Source organism: Parasteatoda tepidariorum, chromosome 6, assembly GCF_982258835.1.
Source record: "Parasteatoda tepidariorum strain Cologne lab strain chromosome 6, Ptep-v5.0, whole genome shotgun sequence".
In the NCBI taxonomy this organism is placed as follows: Eukaryota; Metazoa; Arthropoda; class Arachnida; order Araneae; family Theridiidae; genus Parasteatoda; species Parasteatoda tepidariorum.
The window spans coordinates 3,287,590-3,308,872 of NC_141760.1; the positions used below are offsets into that span (position 1 = coordinate 3,287,590).

General features: G+C 31.1%; 1 protein-coding gene and 1 long non-coding RNA gene across 2 annotated transcripts; both read left to right on the forward strand.

Moving 5' to 3' along the window:
* The first annotated feature begins 5,136 nt into the window (after nt 1–5,136).
* Nucleotides 5,137–6,951, forward strand: LOC122271314 (zinc finger MYM-type protein 1-like). The gene has a single exon (XM_043052184.2). The coding sequence runs from the start codon at nt 5,137–5,139 to the stop codon at nt 6,949–6,951; it is 1,815 nt and encodes a 604-aa protein (XP_042908118.2).
* A 10,306-nt stretch (nt 6,952–17,257) lies between these two features.
* On the forward strand, nt 17,258–19,842 carry LOC147807449 (uncharacterized). Its single transcript, XR_015434495.1, has 2 exons — nt 17,258–17,366; nt 19,233–19,842. It is a non-coding gene; the product is annotated as an uncharacterized LOC147807449 (long non-coding RNA).
* Nucleotides 19,843–21,283: the final 1,441 nt, after the last annotated feature.

Sequence of the window (21,283 nt, forward strand, 5' to 3'; positions counted from 1 at the left end):
TCGGGGTAATAGAAATCATAGTAGGTCCCGTTCTAGACAAAATTATTACCGTGAACCACAGAATAACATGTGTTTTTATCACACTAACTTTGGAGAAAGAGCTAGAAAATGCAAACCCCCATGTACTTTTCAAAATTCGGGAAACCAACAGGGCAGCCACTCCAGGCCATGAGTGGCGAACGCCATATTGATCGTATTTATTTGATCCCTCTACGATCCCTCTACGAAATTAAAATTTTTGATAGACACAGGCGCAGATGTTTCAGTCATTCCGAAATTTTGTTCAAAAGCTAATTATCCAGAAACTTTGGTCCTATATGCTGCAAATGGTTCTAAAATCCAAACATATGGTACTAAATTAATAAATCTTAGTTTAAATTTACGCAGGAAATTTTCTTGGAACTTTATTATAGCCGATGTAACTCAGGCAATCATTGGAGTTGATTTTTTAAATCATTTTAATTTATTGGTCGATGTTCGTAACAACTGTTTAATTGATAAATTAACTAATTTAAAGTCAACTGGTTTCCCCTCAAATAAATTAACTCAAATTACAGAAATTACTCCAGTTCTAAATAACTCACCTTTTCAGCAAATTTTAAATGAATTTCCATCGTTGACAAACCCTTCAATAGTAAATAAACTATATTCCGAATCGCTGGTTTATCACCATATTGAGACTCTCGGACAACCCGTTTATGCCAAAACCAGAAGACTCTCACCCGATATTCTTGAGGCAGCAAAGAAAGAATTTGAGTATTTGTTAGAACAGGGAATTATTCGCCCATCATAAAGCCCCTGGGCTAGTCCGCTTCACATGGTAAAGAAAGCAAATGGTGATTGGAGACCATGTGGGGATTATCGTCGTGTTAATGCAATAACCGTCCCCGACCGATATCCCGTTCCGCATATCCAAGATTGTACGCAACAATTCGAGGTCATGACGATATTTTCAACTCTAGATTTAACCCGAGCGTACCACCAAATTCCTGTTTTTCCTGGGGATATTCCGAAAACAGCGATTACAACGCCATTTGGCCTCTTTGAATATGTATATATGCCTTTTGGCTTGAGAAACGCTGGTCAAACTTTTCAAAGGTATATACATCAAGTTTTGTCAGGGTTTAATTTTTGTATCCCATATTTTGACGATTTGTTTATTGCATCCAAATATGCAGATGAACACAGAGAACATTTAAGACAAATTTTCACAAGGCTTGAAGAACACGGGTTAAAACTTAACCCTTCAAAATGTGCTCTCGGTAAACCGCAAGTTTCATTTTTAGGGTGCTTAATTACACCATCAGGTGTTAAGCCTTTACCCGAAAAGGTAAAAATGATCACTGACTATCCCCAACCAAAAAATATTGCAGAGCTTCGCAGATTTTTAGCAATGATTAATTTTTACCGGCGATTTTTACCAAATGCAGCTCAAACCCAAGCCCCATTACACGATTTTTTGAAAAACTCAAGGAAAAATGATAAAACTTTGATCCCTTGGAACGATGTCGCAGTGGAAGCATTTAATAAATGTAAACTTAACTTAGCCAATTCTGCTACTTTGTCATATTTTTCTCCTAATCATAATTTATCAATAATGGTAGATGCATCTGATTCAGCCATAGATTCTGTGTTACAATCCCACACACCATCTAGCATCCGCCCTATAGCATTCCATTCTCGTAAATTAACCGCAACAGAAAAAAACTACAGCACTTATGATAGGGAGTTGTTAGCCATTTACAGTACTATAAAACACTTTAGGTATATTTTAGAAGCCCGAAAGTTTATCATATTTACTGATCATCGCCCTTTAATCTTCGCCTTCAATAAAAAATCCAAATCTTGTTCTCCAAGCCAACTTCGGCAGTTAGACTTAATCGCACAATTCAGCACAGACATCAGACACATTTCCGGTTCGGATAACACTGTCGCAGATGCTCTTTCTAGAATAAACGCAATTAACCTTTCTACAACTGACTTAAAAAACTTAGCCGATTGTCAAAAGACTGATGAGGAACTAAAAATTTTAATCTCTTCTAATAACTTTTCAATAGACTTAAAACCTTTAAAAATGGGAAATAATCTCGAAATCTTCTGCGATGTCAGTAAGGAAAAAGTACGTCCTTATACCCAAGAAACTTCGCCATGAAGCATTCTGCTCATTGCACAACTTGTCGCACCCTGGTATACGCGCCACCAAGCGTCTAGTGCAAGATCGATTCATCTGGCCGTCCATGTTGAAAGACGTAACAGAATAGACTCGTTCCTGCCTATCTTGCCAACGAAATAAGGTACAAAGACACACTGTATGTCCATTACAGCCTTTCAACCTACCTTTTGAGAGATTCCAGCACGTGCATATTGACTTAGTTGGACCCCTTCCACCCTCTGATGGTTTTAACTATTTGCTGACGTGTGTTGATCGCTACACTAGGTGGCCGGAGGCCATCCCTCTCAGTGACGTCTCAGCGGAAACAGTATCCAAGGCCTTCGTCGCTCATTGGGTATTTTGGTTTGTAGTTCCTGCCATCTTGACTACAGACCAAGGCCGACAATTTCAATCCCATCTCTTCTCCTGCCTGAAGTCTATGTTTGGAATGCAGCGAATCCGCACAACCCCCTACCATCCTTCTTCAAACGGTATGGTTGAACGGTTCCACCGTTCTCTGAAGCAAGCTCTTCGGTGCCACAACACCAAATGGACTGAATCGTTACCAGTAGTTTTACTAGGACTGCGAACTTGCTTCAAGGAGGATCTCAATGCATCTTGTGTTGAGATGGTCTATGGACAAACTGTCGTCTTACCTGGAGAGCTCTTTGAACCACCTTCCGATGCTCCAAGTGATCCTTCAACTTATCTTTCGAAACTTAGAGAAACCTTCAGAACTCTAAAACCTACACCTGCGTCCTGCCATTCAAAATCGTCATGCTTCGTACATCCAGCTTTCGAAACGTGCTCCCATGTGTTCGTAAGAATCGATACCTTGAAACCTGCGCTGTCATCACCTTATGATGGACCTTTTGAAGTTCTCCATAGAACTGAAAAACATTTCACGATTAAGAAAAATGGGAAGGAAGCCACCATAAGCATTGACCGGCTAAAACCAGCCTTTCTCTTAAACACAGACTCAACATCAGATCCCGTACTAGAAGAGAGAGTTCCAACGCCAGCAGTTTCAACTCCACAAGTTCAAAGTGAGCAAGGTGACTCTTTACCGGTTATGACTCGCTCTGGAAGAAAAGTCAAGTTTAATCCTCGATACTTGTAATCACTCTATAGACTTTTATGGACTGTTTCGTACCTTTGGTACTAAGGGGGGAGTACTGTGGTGTGCCTCGGCAAACACCCAGTCCCCAAGTATGTACCTCGACAACCCTCCTGACCACTCCAAAACGAACTGAAGTGAGGTAAATCCAGCCAGCATAACCGGTTGTAAACCCCCCTCATACTCACTTCCAAACTGACTCTCGTGGAGAGAGGACGCGTTCCTCAACCCTTCTTTACAATTATCTAAATTCTTTACAATGTAAGTTTTCATTATATGTTTTTGTTGTAAATTAAATTTTTCCTTAACTTAAACTTTTTTTATTCTTCATTTATTTTCGTAATTAATTTTTAATAACACAATTTATATATAGCATGTTATTCTTAGCTGTAAAGCACACACGTGCTATAGCAATCAACACGTTCACGTACGTCGAAGCTAAACAATTTACTACTGCCGCTTACACGGTGTGTTCACGTTGGCTGGATTTGAAAACTATTTCATCTTGATGTTCTGTCGTTCAAACATTGATCAGTGCGACTTCGCAGAAGTACTGCAGTCATCAGGCTTGCATCAAACACTCACCCCAGAGATAAAATCGAGTTAGCATGTCTTGCATACTAGTGAATTGATGTTTAATAAATGTAGTGGTAGGTAGTTATGCCACAATACTTCCCCACCAGAATTTTATCAGGGATAGAATTTGTGTGTAGGCAGGACCGTTTTATCCATTAGGCACTGTAGGCAACTGCCTAGGGGCCCCGCCACGTTCAGGGGCCCTGTGCTACAGAGAAAAAAATTGACAATGTTTCTTAAACAGTAAATATTTAATTCGAAATTTCAATGACGATTGTCTTGCTCTGTACATTACATCGACGCTATTTTAGTACATTTCTGAACGCATTCCAAATTAGATATTAATATTATGGTAGTTAGTTCATATATAACGCAGTAATATAATCGCAAGCAATTTTATCGCGGTAATTTTAACGCCGACTAATCAGATGACTATACAGCAAGAGCAGCTTTTTTAACGCTTGAAAAACGCGCAAAATTCTACGTTGCGAATGCACACTTACTGTTCTGGTACCTACCACAGGTATGTATATTCTATAGCCAAGCTACCAAACAGTATGTGAAAATAAGGTTGGCAGTACTGGTTCATGCGTCGCATTCCCCGATCCGCTAAATACATACGTTGTATTGTGTCATAGACAACATTTTTGAAACATTTTTAATGTAATCGTTGAATTTTCACTTCGTGCAATTTGTTTGCGAGATTTACGGCTGTGAATGAAAAGAGAGTTTTACAGTTTGTTTTTCAAAACATACGAATTTAGAGCTAAGTATTGGATATTTATTTATAAAGACTGCAGAAGTGCTTCGGGCTTCGAGAAAATCGGTGAAACGACGAGTAAAAATCCGTGTAGTGTAAACTGAAGTTAACATTACTATACGTAAGTTTTATTATTTTTTACATATTTTATTATCTAATACAGGACTTGACAAATGTGAAGTGCCGTTTTATTATTCAATTACTTACATATTTTATTTAATTTCAACGTTATCAAATATTATTAGTTTGGGTGTTTATTATTAAGCAAGAAATTCAATAATTTTGAGCTGCTAAGGTGAAAATTTCATTTCTGTTTTAAACCGAAAGATTATTTTTTCAGGAGCAAAATGTCGGAGATACCCGTAAAGAAAAAAAAGTGGTTCAGAAAAATGTAAAAAGCGGCAAGAGCAACAAAATAAGCTTAAAGAACAATTGAAGAAGACACAAAACCTTTTCAAACTCGGATTTAGTCGCGAATCAAAGGAACATCAACCTCATGACTCTCCAAGTACGTCTTCTGCCAGTCACACGATGGTAGTAGACCAACTAGAAGTTCCTTGCGAGCCTTTTGAACAGATTGGCCAGGATCAAGAAACAGCTACGTTAGTCGGTGCAGAGGAAAGTGAGGCCGAGACAGAGGTCATACATCAAAACGTAGTTCATCTAGGGGTAGAATATCTGAATGACATTGGCTTATGGCAAAATGTTACTAACGAAATGCAAGTTTTTTGGTGTACTAGAGACCCTAACGAATGTCAACACTTTGAGTGTGATTTTTCTGCTTCAAGCCGACAGTACGACGACAGTAAAAGATTCTTTTCTCAGTCTATGTTTTTTCGGAAACACATAAGTGGTGGTAAAATCAAACGGGAGTGGCTCATGTATTCTCCGTCTATTGGAAAAGTATACTGTTTTCCATGTATCCTTTTTGGTGAAGCTCAAAACCGTTCACACTTTCAAACTGGATTTTCTGATTGGAAAAATGCGTTGCACCGAATTCAATCGCATGAGAATAATGCAACTCGCCGTGTATGTGTACAGACACTGATTAGTAGACGGCGCATTCACGGACGAATCGACACTTCCTTGGAGGTTACATTTAATAAAGAACGAGAATATTGGAAGAAAGGTTTAGAAAGAATGGTCTCAGTGATAAAATTTTTAGCATCCCATGGATTAGCATTTCGTGGTGACAATGAAATTCTCGGTTCTCAACATAATGGCAACTATTTGGGAATTTTAGAATTAATCGCTGAGTACGATCCGTTTCTTAATTCGCATTTAGCAAAATATGGTAATGAAGGCAAAGGAAAACAATCGTATTTGTCTGCAACGATTCGCGAGGAACTGATTGAAATATTGGGAAATAAGGTTTTAAAATATATTGTTAATGAAATCATTGAAGTCAAATACTTCTCAATAAGTGTCGATTCGACACCAGATATATCACACACTGATCAGTTGACTGTAGTGCTGAGATATGTTACGTTGAACGGAGAAGTGGCTGAACGTTTCCTTAAATTTCTTCTCATACAGAACCACAAAGGGGAAGAACTAGCCACCGAGATATTAAATTTTTTAAGCCAGTATAACATTGATGTAAGAAATTTGAGAGGTCAGTCTTACGATAATGCGCCGAATATGTCTGGTTGTTACAATGGTCTCCAGGCGCATATTAAGAGAATAAATCACCTCACACACTACGTTCCCTGTGCAGCGGACTCACTGAATTTGGTTGGAGTACGTGCAGCGGAAAGCTGCGAGGGAGCAATCTCATTCTTCGGATTCGTACAGGCACTATACAACTTTTTTTCGGCATCAACTCATCGCTGGGGAATTATGCTCAAACACCTTGAAAAAGGTGATGAACGTAAGCAAGATCCGTCATTGGTTCTGAAAAGAGTATCCGATACAAGATGGTGTGCAAGGGCCGATGCTACTAAGGCTTTGGCAAATGGTTACAACAGTTTTCAGAAAGCTTTGCAGTCTCTTGCTGGCGGGGAGACTCAGACATCACAAGCGATTCACGAGGCGAAATGTCTATTGAATCACTTGGCAAAAAAAGAAAATGCTGTAATGGCCTTAAAAGTTGATACATATTTGCCAGTACTAGACATGCTGTGTACAGAACTGTCGCGGCGCCTAGAAGCTTACCGGGAAATAAATGATCTGTTTGGGTTTCTAACAGATTTCTCGACAAAATCCGACGCTGAAATTAGACAGGCTTGCACAAAGTTTAAGGAACATTATTTCGAGGACTTTGAGCCTGAGTTTATAGACGAAATGGTGCAGTATAAATACTTCATCTTACAATTAGAAGACGCCCCAGGTACCAAAAAGATATGATCTAATATTAGAAAGATGCAATATAATACCGCCCTGCTAGAAAACGCAATGCTCCTGAATCCTATCTTCTTATTTTAGAACTAATATTATATAAAATTAAATAGTATTCGATCTAACATTCGAACTTTCAAAATAATCATCTATTTCATTACTTTTGGTACAGCGCAAGGGCGGCGCCAGTAGGGGGTCAGGGGGGGCAACTGCACCCCCGTCGGGCATGGCCAGCCCCCCCATCGGGAAAAATTTAGAGTCCCGTCGGGAAAATAGTCTGATCAATTTTTTTTCTAAATAATGTCAAAAATTCATTTACTATAAAATAAAAATAAAATAAAATAATAATTTTTGCAGTTGATTTTTTTTTATTTATTTTTAAGAATTAATAATAAAAATTTGCAAAATATATTGTAAATTCTATGTAATCGTGGTCTCTTTGCACTACTTGTAACTTTGCCCATACATTGTTTAACTAGAGACCGGATGCGATTAGACATGGTAGAAATTGACGACTTTTCGAAGTCCCATAGAAATCCTTTCCCGCAGACACATCTTCATTTTCTTGGAAACACATCTTTCAAACTGCTATTCTTTCTTCTGGAGAACTGAGGAGGGGATAATCTAATCACACCTCTTCGCTGAGAGACGCAGGTCCTCTTCTTTACAAAATCTTTTTTATGTAATGTGTTTATCAATGGTTTATGGGATCGCATAATTGCTTTTTGAAATGTTCAAGCAAAATGAAAGTATAAGAATAAAATAAAAAATTTTAAATTTTTTCATCTTATTTTTTTTTTTTTAATATTTTTAAATGAGGAAAATCATTTACTTATTCGGATTCAAGGCTTATATTTTCATGAATGCAATAAATATTCAGTCGGAAAAAAAGCTAAACAAACAGTAACAAAATATTTTTAATTTATTATTTTCTTCATAATTTTCTTAGTAGTAAAAAGATTGCTCATTGATCCAGAAAAACAAACTGTTCGTATTCAATATCTTAAAATATATATTAATCAACATAACAGATTCTCATTGACTTATTTTATGTACAGTGTATGAAATGGAAAAAGGGAACACTTTGATTAACTTTTGATTTAATCATATTTTCACGTTTAAAGAGTCAATATCATATTTTAAGTTACGAAAATGAACAGAAGAGCGCATTCTGTGCTGGATAAACATACAAGTTTGTCTATAGTTTTAGGTTTTTAATTTTCAAAACGCGGAAACAGCCGCAATCTGGAAGATATGGTCTGAAGTTATGGCTAAGAGGGAATTGGAAAGCTTGGGTCCTTTAATTTTAACTTCACTCTTCGAGTATAGCCCATTATCTCGAGAACTTTTTGAGTGTACTGAAAAATGTTTGCATAAAATTACAAAAAACATTTTATACACAAATTTTTAAGCAAAAATAATTTTAAATAATAACTTGTTATTTTTTATAAGTTTATTAAATAATAGTTATTGAAATAATAGTAATATTGAATTGTATGTTCTACATATTTTTACATCCTTTTGATTTCAAAGTACAAACTTTCAGAGTAATCGATCAATTAGTTCTTAAGTTATCAAATTATAAAAAAGTCAGTTTGCTTAAAATTTCATTTATCTCGAATTATTCAACCGATTTCATTCAAATTTTGTATTTTACAATTTAAAATTACCTTCCATAAAATTATATGAAAATTTGTAATCTTGCTATTTTATTTTATTTTTATTCGTCGTTGAGTAACCGACCCAATTTTCGGGTTTACGACTACTAATGTTCAACTCCGTAGCCTTGTAATTTTAACCAATCCAGAAGACAAAGAAGCTCCTGGATAAGTACCCCCCAGAGGTATTGATTTACTATGGGAACATGGAGGACTTGGCGACTCGACAGATTTAACGTGCACCAGTCGCCATTTACTACACGGGGATTTCAAAAATCGGGATTCAGAATTTTTCCAACGCATATTATTAATAAAAATATTAAACATTTTATAACTATTTAAAACTATATTTTTTGCATGGTATTACCTTTGGAAAAACGAATTTTTACTATTGTATGAAAAAAAATTTCGATTCAATCAAAACGCAAAACGTTCTTGAGATATGACGAGATTGAGATATTATCATTGATCTATTATTTCGAAGCTATTACTATGCACTAATTAATTAATCTAAACTATATTTTAAGTTAGGAAACTAGGCACAAGAACGTACTCCGATTAAACATACCTTTTTTCGTCGAATTTGTGATCCCCAAAATATAGTAGTTTCAATCTAGAAATATTGTTTTAACAGTTTTTTCAGGAGCGCGCTTGAAAGTTAGGACCCTTTAATGTTAACTTTAGTTTGTGCATTTCACTATATCCAATTTTTTTTTAAGCGAATTGAAAAAGTTTTGCATACAATTCCAATCAGATCAATCAATTCCTATTCGTTTTTCTAAAGATAATTTCACGCAAAATGAAACTTTTAGTAAACATTTATTATTATTTTATTTAAGGGAAGTCGAGAAACTTAAGAAATGTAAGGTATACAATTTTTTTATCAATTGCAATTTTAAATTTCAAAATACAAAATTTAAGCAAAATCGGTCAAATAAGTCCTGAGAAATAAAAACTCGTATTTTTCGAAATTTGGTCCCCTAACTTCTTAATTTTTAGTGTCCATTTTTTGCGACTTAAAATTCGTAACTATGAAAGCAAACGCAAATTTAAATCGTAGATTAAAGAATGTTTCACGTTGGTATGTGGTAAACAATAATTAATTAACTGTATCAAAGGTTATTCGTTGCAGGCGTATGTCAATATGTAAAAAGCTTCATCAGAGTGTAACAGAAATCTTGGTAGAAAGTGTGCTTTCAGCTTTGCAGAGAAACGAAAACATAGGCAGATAAACAGCAATCATGTGAGGAAATTTTTTTTTTAAATGTAAGTTAGTTAATATTCGTTTTTCGGACGCAAATTTAAAATTTTTAAATTGAAAAATAATTACAAATTTAAGCTATATTGTTTGAAATCTTATATTTCAAGTCGATGGACTTACTCTTTTTCTCAAATGGTGACATTAGCATTTTACCGGACATAGATGGTCACTTTAAAAGCTTCTTTGAAAAGAAAAAGGAATCACGAGGAGAAATTTTAAAAGTCTCTTCGTATTTATTTACAATATATATTAACATCGAGTCCCCTGATTAAAATAGCCCCTTTTTTGTCCGTAAAACTATACTATGTAACAATTAAAAAAAAATTCGAATTTTACAATTTTATGGCCATAACCATTTCGAAGTTCGTTCAAAACGGGGCATGATATCTTTAGATGGAATACGTGGGTGCAAAAAATGTACTCAAAACTTTATTTGCAAAACATTTAGATGATTCAAAAGCCAATCGATTCATGTAAAAATAACATTTCATATCAAAATGTTCTTTAAATGTTTTGCTAAATGTGCATGAAATTTTAAATTTTTATTAACGAATAAATTTTGCGTTATGAGAGTTAGAAGCGTAGAAATTTTTTGAAATAGCGGTTACTGCTACAACTATTTTCCTTAATTACAGAAGTAATTTTTACGCTTACAATGTATGGTAAATTGCACCATACAGTACAAAATACATCAATAACGAAAAAAAAAATTAGATTTAAATTTACATTAAAAGGAATCTGCACATTATGGTATCAATATTAGTGATTTTAGATTTTTCACACTTGAAAAAAATGATGTGAGAAAAAATGTAAAGTATAAAATTCGTTTTAATTTAAATATTTTGAATTAATTTGTTTGAGCCCCCCTGTCGGGGGAAACTTGACCCCTTGTCGGGCAGAGTCTGGCGCCACCCTTGGTACAGCGCCACATTTTTGCGAAAGGTTATCCCATATTATTAATAAATAAACATTTATTTATGAAAGAAAACAATAAATTAAATATTACTTTTTTAAATGTCATTTTTAGCCAATGCAAAGAAAGCGAAAAATAATATTAGTGGTAGTTTGCGAACGATTGAACTCAAAAAACTTTTTCAACTGTTGAATCTTGTCCCCTTTCTTCCTCGTTGGTTTCTTCTGTTCATTTGTTTACGCCCTTATGAAAATTTAAGGTATATTTAAGGTTGATTTGAGGTAATTTTGAGGTATTAAGGTTGTTTTGAGGTATATTTGAGGTATATTTAAGGTTGCAGAGAAAACAGCAATAAAAATTATACCTCGTAAAGGTTATAATTAAGGTGTACGAGGTTGATTTATATATACTTCAGCTTGTTTTGAGGTTGTTTAAAATTCACTTCAAATCAACCAGACTGATAAGGAGATTTTTAAGGTATACCAGGTTTATTTTCTTACACTTGTAACAAAGGAGGTATTTTTGAGGTATAAAAATTTTTACCTTATTTCAACTAACGATAAAAAGGTATTTATTGAGGTATATGAAGTCATTTTATTTATATCTAAGCTTATTTTGAGGTTGTTTTAAATTCACTTCAAATCATCCAGACTGATAAGATGATTTTTAAGGTATACGAGGTTGTTTCTCTTACACTTGTAACAAAGAGAGGTATTTATGAGGTATAAAAAAATCAACCTTATTTCAACTAACGAGAGTGAGGTAATTACGAGGTATAAAAAATATACCTTTTTTCTACTAACGATATTGAGGTATTGATGAGGTATAAAAAAATATACCTTATTTCAACTAAAGAGAGTGAAGTATTAATCGAGGTGTTGAAGTCATTTTATTTATACCTAAGCTTGTTTTAAGGTTGCTTAAAGTACACTTCATATTAACTAACTCACTTCCCAGAGTTCCATGCGAGCCGGCAAATGGCGTGTGTGTTGACAATCGAAAGTCTGTTCGAAATTCGGTAAGTGTGCTTGACATTTATTAATTTAGTTTTATCACTTTTAATCAAATATGCTTCAATTTTGAAACTTAAATTTTATTATTTTTGTTTTAACAACGCATCCTGATCTTAAATAATTTAAGTTGGAGGATATTCTTAGAGGCTATCGTTGTAGGCTTAGCAATAAGAGAGAATAACCGAAATATTTCTCGTCACTGTTTTGGGTAACATTACTGGTGAATCGTTGCAGCAGGTTATGCACAGTATATTTTATTGTTTGTAGTTCAGTCAAATAGAACTATTCTTTTTATTTTGCTTAAATGTATATGTTTTAACGTAGCAGTTCGCACGCTGATTAATTGAGAAAAATGTTCACAATATCTCTTATAAATAAATCATTGAAAATTGAAAGATTTTTAAAATAGCAATTTTGCTTTGAAATTCTACTATAGCTGTATGCTTATCGTTTGGATATTTGTTGCAAAGTTTATATTATTGTTTATATATATACAAAGTTTATATATATATATATATATATATATATATATATATATATATATATATATATATATATATATATATATATATATATATATATATATATATATATATATATATATATATATACACAAAGTTTATATATATATATATTTACAGAGCTTAGCCACAGTTCCCTGATATTACTGAGATGGCCTAGGCTGTAAATAGCACATGCGCGGCGGCGCAGAAGAAGAGACAAGCAAGCTACTGCTCAGCCTTCCCCTAGGATATAGTTCTGAATTTATGCCTAAAAGAAAAAGTAATCTCTCCTAATAAACTACAGAATTTATGTAATTGTTGATAACAATAGTTTGCTAGATATTTGATAATTGAAAACTAGTAACTGTACTAGCTCACTTCTTCATGTTTGATCACAAAACTGCTATTTTCACTACGTGTTATTTTCTCGCATTTTACCCACGTTAAGTATTTACTAAGCAGATTGTTATTACTTATTAGAATATTGGGCAGAATGAAATTAAATCCGATTTCAAGTTTATATGACAATTTGTTTTAAGGTTATGAGCTTTATCATGCAGCTGTTTATGGTTCACTACTTCAAGAATGTGCGAATTTCGGAAATTTTAAATATTTTAGAAATAAGTCAGTATAGTATGCAATTTTAATCCTGAATTGAATAAAATCAATTGCAAATAAAAACATTTATTGTTGAAAGTAATATGCATTATTTTGAGTTTCATCCTATGGGATGTGTATTTATATTTAAACAAGTGTTTGTAACAACTAACTATTAGTTTTATTCTGCTCGGTATTATAAGTCATATAGGAGATATTATACTCAACTTATTTTAAAAGTATTATTTCAAATCATTCTCTCTTAGACATTTTCCTCACATAAAATTACTCACAACTTTAAAATAAATGCTCCTTATCAGCTTGTAGTTTGTTCGATTCGATTGAGTGTAAAAAAAGAATAAAAATTGGTACATAACTTTAAAATTTTAATTTATTAAACTATTGTAGATTCTTGATTACATTGATTGAAAATTATTAAAATAACTATTTTTTAAGAAACTCTGATGTGATTGACAATAACATAAGTCCTTTTCAGAATCAGCGTCAAAAATTTAAAAAAAAGCTGCTAGTTTCATGAAGTCTGACAAAAAGTTGAAAAATATAGACTAGGTTTATTGAGTTTAAAGATTTTTAAAAAAGAAAGGGAAGGAAATTTAATTTTAAACTTACAAGTACCATAATGTTACAGATGTATAGAGAAATAAAAAGTGTTAAAATTGCATAATTAGATTGGAATTATACAGGGTGTTTATAAAGTCCCGGACCTATTTTGATGTTTAATAACTCATAAAATAATAAAGATAGATTAAAATTAATAACATTAATGGTTAGATAGACTCAAAAAGTTTCATGACCCTTGTCAATGAACTTCCACGTGTGCCCCCTTCGTCGCATGGAGAATATCAAGTCGATTGTCAATTTCACGAGAGGTAGCTTTCTTTTTTACAGAAAAGACAATCTCATCAGTCGTATACTTAGACATGTTGGAAAACTTCGTATTTCCACAACTAGAAGAGCTTCAGCCACATGTCTTTTTGCAACAAGATAGTGCACCACCTCATTAGGGTATCATCGTTCGTAGTTCTTTGAATGACCATTTTACAGGAAGATGGATTGGGCGAGGAGGTCCAATTCCTTGGCCACCCAGATCACCTGATATAACGCCGCTGGACTTTTTTCTTTGGGGATTTATAAAGGACAATGTTTACAGGAGGATCGTGTCGAACATTGATGGCCTAAAAGCCTGAATTACAACCGCAATAGCCTCTGTGGATGCCGACATGCTTGCCGCTACCTGGCGTGAAATTGACTATCGACTTGATATTCTCCGTGCGACGAAGGGGGCACACGTGGAAGTTCATTGACAAGGTTCATGAAAGTTTTTGAGTCTAGCTAACCATTTATGTTATTAATTTTAATCTATCTTTATTATTTTATGAGTTATTAAACATCAAAATGGGTCCGAGACTTTATAAACACCCTGTATATTTGAATTTCTGTAAATGTTGTTAATGGTAATACTGTCTTCAGAGTATTTTATTTTGTGGCTGTGATACATGTCATGCTTTTTAGCTGCGAGGATTGAATAGAAATGGCAGAAGATATTTATCTGAAAAGGAAAATTAATTTCATCCAGTTAATTTAAATGATAAAAAAAATACTTTCTAATATTTTAAGACCTGCCACTATTATTGTAAATATGACTTTCTTACTAATTTATATTTTTTTTTTTCATTTCAGGTTCCAATAATTACAAGTTTCAACATGTAGACGGAAACAGTATTTAAAATAATTTTGTTGGTTTGTAAAAAAAGTGAAATTTTAGTTTTAAATAAAAGTGCTTTGAATTTCAGCTGACTAATTATTTAAATTTGTAGTTTTATAGCTTTAAAAATTCAAACACCTTAGACAACTATCTTCTAAAAATACGAGTATGAGTTCCCATAAATAATTTTTACTAACTGTAGAATTTGGATAAGTGTTATTTTAAGATGATTTAAATCAATTTATTAAAATTATAGAAGAATTATGCATTTGAAACTTTCTTTTATAGCTTAACAAAAGAAGCAATTACTGCCGAAGGTTTAATGTTAAAAATTTCAGGTTGATAAATGATCTCTACTATTGAAAAAAATGTAATGTACATTATTCTTCATATGATATATATAATATCTTTATATATATATTATATTTTTTATATAGTGAGTCTAAAAATTAATAAACTAGGTGGTCCGTATAACACCTCACCTTCGTAAGTGCTAAAAAAACATCTTTGGTTGATAAATTAATACTTATAAAAATACAAAAATTTATACTTGAGGTTATGAAATAATAACTTAAGGTAGAACATGGAACGCATGGCGCTAATTAAAAATAACCTTTCCAATTGTTGAAAATACACTTCAGGTTGATTTATAACAACCAGAAGTGTAAAATGGCCCACCTTAGGTTGAAAAATATATACCTCTACAAGCATAAAATTATATACCTGAGGTTGAAGAATAATTACCTGAGGTAGAACAAAATACATTTGAGGTTGATTTATAACAACCAGAAGTGTAAAACGACACACCACAGGTTGATAAATATATACCTCTACAAGCATAAAATTATATACCTGAGGTTGAAAAACAATTACCTGATGTCGAACAAAATACACCTGAGGTAGATTTATAATAAGCTGAAGTGTAAAATGACACACCATAGGTTGAAAAATATCTACCTCTACAAGCATAAAATTAGATACCTGAGGTTGAAAAATAATTACCTGAAATCGAACAAAATACACCTGAGGTTGATTTATAATAACCTGAAGTGTAAAATGACACACCTTAGGTTGCTGAATAAATACTTCCACAAGTGTAAAAATATATACTTCAGGCTGAAACATATATACCTCTGGAGGTATATTTATGGTATATTTGAGGTTGATTTTGAGGTATTCATTTGCACCCTTTTCAACCTTTACGACGTATTTAAACAACAACCTCCTTTATACCTTTAAAATATACCTCGTTTATACCTCATTTATACCTCGATTTTTTCATAAGGGCGACGTCATTGTTAGAACTTAGCTGCTTTCCTTTCAATTACATAAGGTATTTATAATTTAGTAATTATTTGAAAACTTCATACATTTCAATGATAGTTACATGAAACGTTAAAGAAGTATTGTAAGTAATGTTTTTGCTTTAGTTAAAAATCATGTATCTAATAAAGTCAGTTTATATTATGAATTGTGATCATTATTGTTCGCACATAGTAGTTGACTTCTGAGTTAACTTATTGTCTAGCTATAAATAATAAGTAATGTAATTAGTTCAAAATATGCTTGTAAAAGAACGTTTGCTAAATAATTCGACTGTAACAAAGTTTTTCTGCAACAGTGAAAAAGATAAAAATAATTGTCTGTAAACAAATTAGCCAAGTTAAAACAATTAGAAAATTAATGATCTGCTACTTTTAGCTCAGTTTAAACCATTACATTCTAGAATGTTTAACGTTCAATACAAACAATATTGTTACCGTATTAAAATTTCATGTCTAAAATATTGTAAAACAAAGAATTAAACATTTTTATTTAAATTTCTTGGGGATATTTCAGTATCGTGATCTGTCCCGCCAAGTGCAATCGCCAAATAGATTTTAAACTTGTAATTTTTTTTAAACAAAAATATGTATATGTTTGCTTGGGGTTGTACCTTTCGAGTTTGTCCTATTCTGTAATGTTTCTTTTAGTTTAATAAATATTTATTAAATAATTATTGTTTAATAAAGTTTTTAAATAAATTTCTATTAAATATAATCTGAGACTAAAAATTTAATTAAACAATAAAAAAATAAGTGTTATGCATACTGACTTTTAAATGTTATGTAAATATATGTGGGGGGAGGGACAATATATAATCAATATATATATTACAACTTTGAAATATGTGAATAGTTAAAGAATTCTCCGAAATGGTTTTTTCAACCATAAATTGATGAATTTGAATTCTTATAGTATCTTTTTATATTGATGTACTTATACGAATTTTAAAATAAGCATTTGTTTATTTAATATTTTTCGGCACTCTTTTTGTTGATTTGCCACATAGCGAGTAGTTATTTTCTGGTATAATAAAAGAAGTTAAAAGGTTTTGCAATTTGATTTTATTTTTAAATATCTGAGAGTTTACTTGGGAGTGCATATGAGCTAAATTCTTTTAGTTGATCTTCTTCCCTCTGTGTTATTTTTTGTGTGACACTAACGAAATTTTTTTTACGCTGGTATCGATACCGAAATTTACCATTTAATTTCATTGTAAAGGATATTTCAATTTCTTAAAAAAATCATTTTCAAATTAAATAATTAAAGTTTCAAATAAATATTCAATGTTAAATAGTTTTAAATTTGTTTTTTTTTTTTTTTTTTTTTTTTCATTTCAAAATCTAATTTTTTTTTTTTTTTTAAATTTCAGTATATAGCTTTTCATCTTTATGAAAATCTACTATTTTTAAAATAAGCAGTGGACGAAAGTAAGCAATCGTTTATTTCACACTTTTTTTGTTGATAGCTTGCCATACAGTGAGTATTTATTTTCAGGTCTAATAAAAGGGGTTAAAGAGTTTTGTAGTTTGAATTTTTTTTTTTTTTAAACATATGATAGTTTGCTTGAGAGTGTTTATGAGCTAAACTCTTTTGTTAATCTCCTTCCCACTATGTTACTTTTTGCTTTTCGTGTGGCTCTACCAAGACTTTTTGATGCAAGTATTGATACTGCAATTTACTCATTGAGTTTCATTGTAAAAGATATTAAAATTTTTTAAATACATTTTCAAATTACATAATTTAAGTTTAAAATAAATATTCATTGTTTAATAATTTTAAATTTGGTTTTTCAATTGCAAATTTAATTTTCCTTTACAATTTCAGATATAGCTCTTCATCTTCAAGAAATTTTAATTAAAATTTCCTGTTTAAAAGATTGTACAACAATGAATTAAACATTTTTATTTAAATATAGACTGATTTTTATTTTAATGTTTTTGATGCATCATTATTTATATTAATTTGTAAATGATTAAAAAATAAACAATAATATGGTCTATTCAAAATGGTGATTATGGTGAATGTAGAGCTTTGATTAAATTGTATTTTTTAAATAAATTCCTATTAGAAATAATCTAATGCTGTAAAAATTTGTTAAACTATAAGAAAAAAGATATTTGACAAATGTTGGGTATGCATACCGATTTTCAAAGAATGCTATGTCAAAATATTTGGGGAAGGGGCGAACTATTTAATATATATTTACATCTTTGAAATATGTGAATTGTTAGAGAATTCTCCTTCTATATGATTTTTCCATCCATGAATTGATGATTTTAAATTCTCATAGTATCTTTTTACATTAATCAAATTTTAAAATAAGCAATGGAAAAAATTAGCAATTGTTTATTTAACACTTTTCGCCACTTTTTTTGTTGGCTTGTCACAAAAGAGTTTTGCAGTTTGAATTTTTTTTCATTGCAGCGATAAAGATAAAAATAATTTTTTTGTAAACAAGTTTGCCATGTTTAAATAATTATTAATTAATCAATTACTTTTTAGTTAAAACTATTGCATTTTAGAATGTTTGAAATTTTATTAACAAGTTGAACACTGTTGTTACATTATTTGAATTTCCTGTTTAATATATTGCAAAATGATGAGTTAAATATCTTTATTTTCATTTCATGAATATAGACAGATGTTTTTGATGTATGATTAATTATATTAATTTATAAATGACAGCAAATAGTTAAAAAATAAGCAACAATATGGTCTATTCAAAGTGTGTTAACGTTAAATGAAGAACAGTGCTTAAAAGGTGTTAAAATTTTTATTTATGAAATTTTAAAAAAAAAAATGAGAACATTTCCTATTGGCTCTATGAGCTTATACAATGTACAAAAATATTTTAGCAGTTAAGTATCATTGTACTTAATCTTTAAAAAAAATTAAAAAGTATTGAATTTGATATATTTTTGTATCTGTATATATACTTAAATATTCACCTCAATTGAAAAGAGCTTAAGCGTTTTGACCTATAATTTCTTCTTTTTTAAAAAAATAATAATTAAGAAAAAATAAAATTATTATTTGAAAGCCGTTATAAGTGAAATAATTTTCTATTCTTGCTTGGTGATACTGAGATTTTTTGGTGCAGGTATTGTTACGGAAATCTGCCCATTAAATTGTAAACATTTTCAAATAAAATGATTTAAGTTTTAAAGAAATATTCAATGCTTAATAGTTTTAAATTTACTTTAACTAATTTAATGTTTTCAATATAAATTAATATAGAGATTTAAGTTTAGTGTTTTCAATGTAAAGTTAACTTTTTTCTCTTATAATTTTAGCTTCGTCTGCTGGATAAACAAGCTTATCCACCAGGAAGGAGCCATTCATTTTTGAGCTTGGGTGCTGTACAATGCAAATGGAAATTAATTTCTGGTAGAAAACTGGGAGCCATATGTTCGATCCTGACAGAAAACAAAACGACTGGAGGCTCTCTTTAAATCTGCCGGAGCTGAAAGGTGCATCCCAGTGCGATTCATCCCTGCTGTGCGTTTGTGTGATATGCAAACATGCTGCTGACCAATTTATAAAATCTTTCAATAAAGCAAAGATTTTGAGTTTATTGTTCAGAAATATAGTTCAGTAGCACAAAAACAAAAAATTGAATTGAAGAAAAACTTTAAACTGTATGAAATAACTGTAAAGTTTTGAAATTTTTTTTAACTTAAAAATAATAATAATTAAAATGATAACACATGGTCCTACTGTTGCTTTTTGAAAAAAAAAATTTTTTATTTAATTACAAATACGTGTTCTTAACTTAGATTTTAACAAAAGAATATCGATAAGCTTATATTAAACAATGATGGTAAGAATGTATTGCTTTTATAGTTTAGTGAAGTTATATTTATATTGTGTTTTGTTTTAAAATAAAATAATTAAGTAGTGAAATGTTTGTCATGATTTGATTTTATTTATTTTTTTATTCTTAACTACTGCATTGTGTAATTTATTCTAGTCATTATAGTTATGTTTAAGTATTATGAAAATTCAAGAAATTTTGAAGATATCAGAAGCAGTTTTATTTTAACATCATTGTTAAACATTAACTCTAACTTATGAGTAATTATACTACTAGCATTGTATTTATTAACTTCAATTTTGCAGTTCAAATTTGAGATAAGAAGTGTATATAGATTTTTATGATTTTATAGATTTTTGCAAAGATTTAAATTAATGTAATTGTAAAATAATGATAATAGTAAAAATTTCTTAGGCTTAATATTTAAAATTTAGCAGAACATTTATTTACATTATTGTAAAAACAGAAAATTTAAATCAACTTAGAGAAGAATCTTGTTTAAATTTTTAAATTTCCACTCAGTTCAAATGTAAACAGATAACTTTATAATTATATAGTGTGGTTTTTATTATATAATTTCAGAATATAAATAATGAATGATAATTGTGAAACCATTTAAAAAAATATATATATTTCAAACTAACAAATTAAATTAAGATTTTAATAAAATAAACCCAGTTTTTTTAAAAAAAAAATTAAGAGTACATTTTAAAATGAAAGACTTAAAAATTATTAATGATATAAAATTTGTCAGAAAACCCATTGTAGGAATAAAAGAAAAAAATATCAATAAAAGTTGCAATAAAATATTTCCTAATTTAAATATTCAAAAAAATCAGCTGAACATAAGATATACTTTGGAGTAAGGAGGAGAAAAATGGAAGGTAGCGGAATTCGCTAATATAATTTTATTTAGTATTTCTGTATTGCTAAGTAAATAATGCATGGAATGACATAAAACTACTGTTCTATGTTTTACTGCTTCACAACAATACAGAAAATTAAGTAAAATTGTATCGTCGAATTATTCTACTACCATCCATATCTTCCTCTTGCTTACTCCAAAAAAATAAAAAGCAGAATAATATCAGAAAATACAAAATCTAATATTATATAGCATCAAAACTAACGCAAAAGAATATTATGGCGAACGCTAGATAATATTAGTTTGCATGGAATCTAATATTATATAATGCTGAGCAAACAGCGACCTTTTATATCTTTCTACTATTAGAAGTTGTGCAAGATAACGTTAGATTTTACCGATTTTCTGATGTTAGCTAATACTCGGTGCTACTTGGGGCCGGAGAATAAATTGTGTCTGCCGAAGAGTCTTACAAACTGATTATTGGTAACATGACAGCTTTGCAAATATATAGAAGTCTAATGATTACAAACGCCACTGGTGAACGAAACTTTTCCAAATTGAAATTAATTAAAAACTGTCTTCGTTCAACTATGTCTCAAAACCGTTTAAATTCATTGGCCATAATGGCAATTGAAAATGATGTATTGGAAAAGGTTAACTTT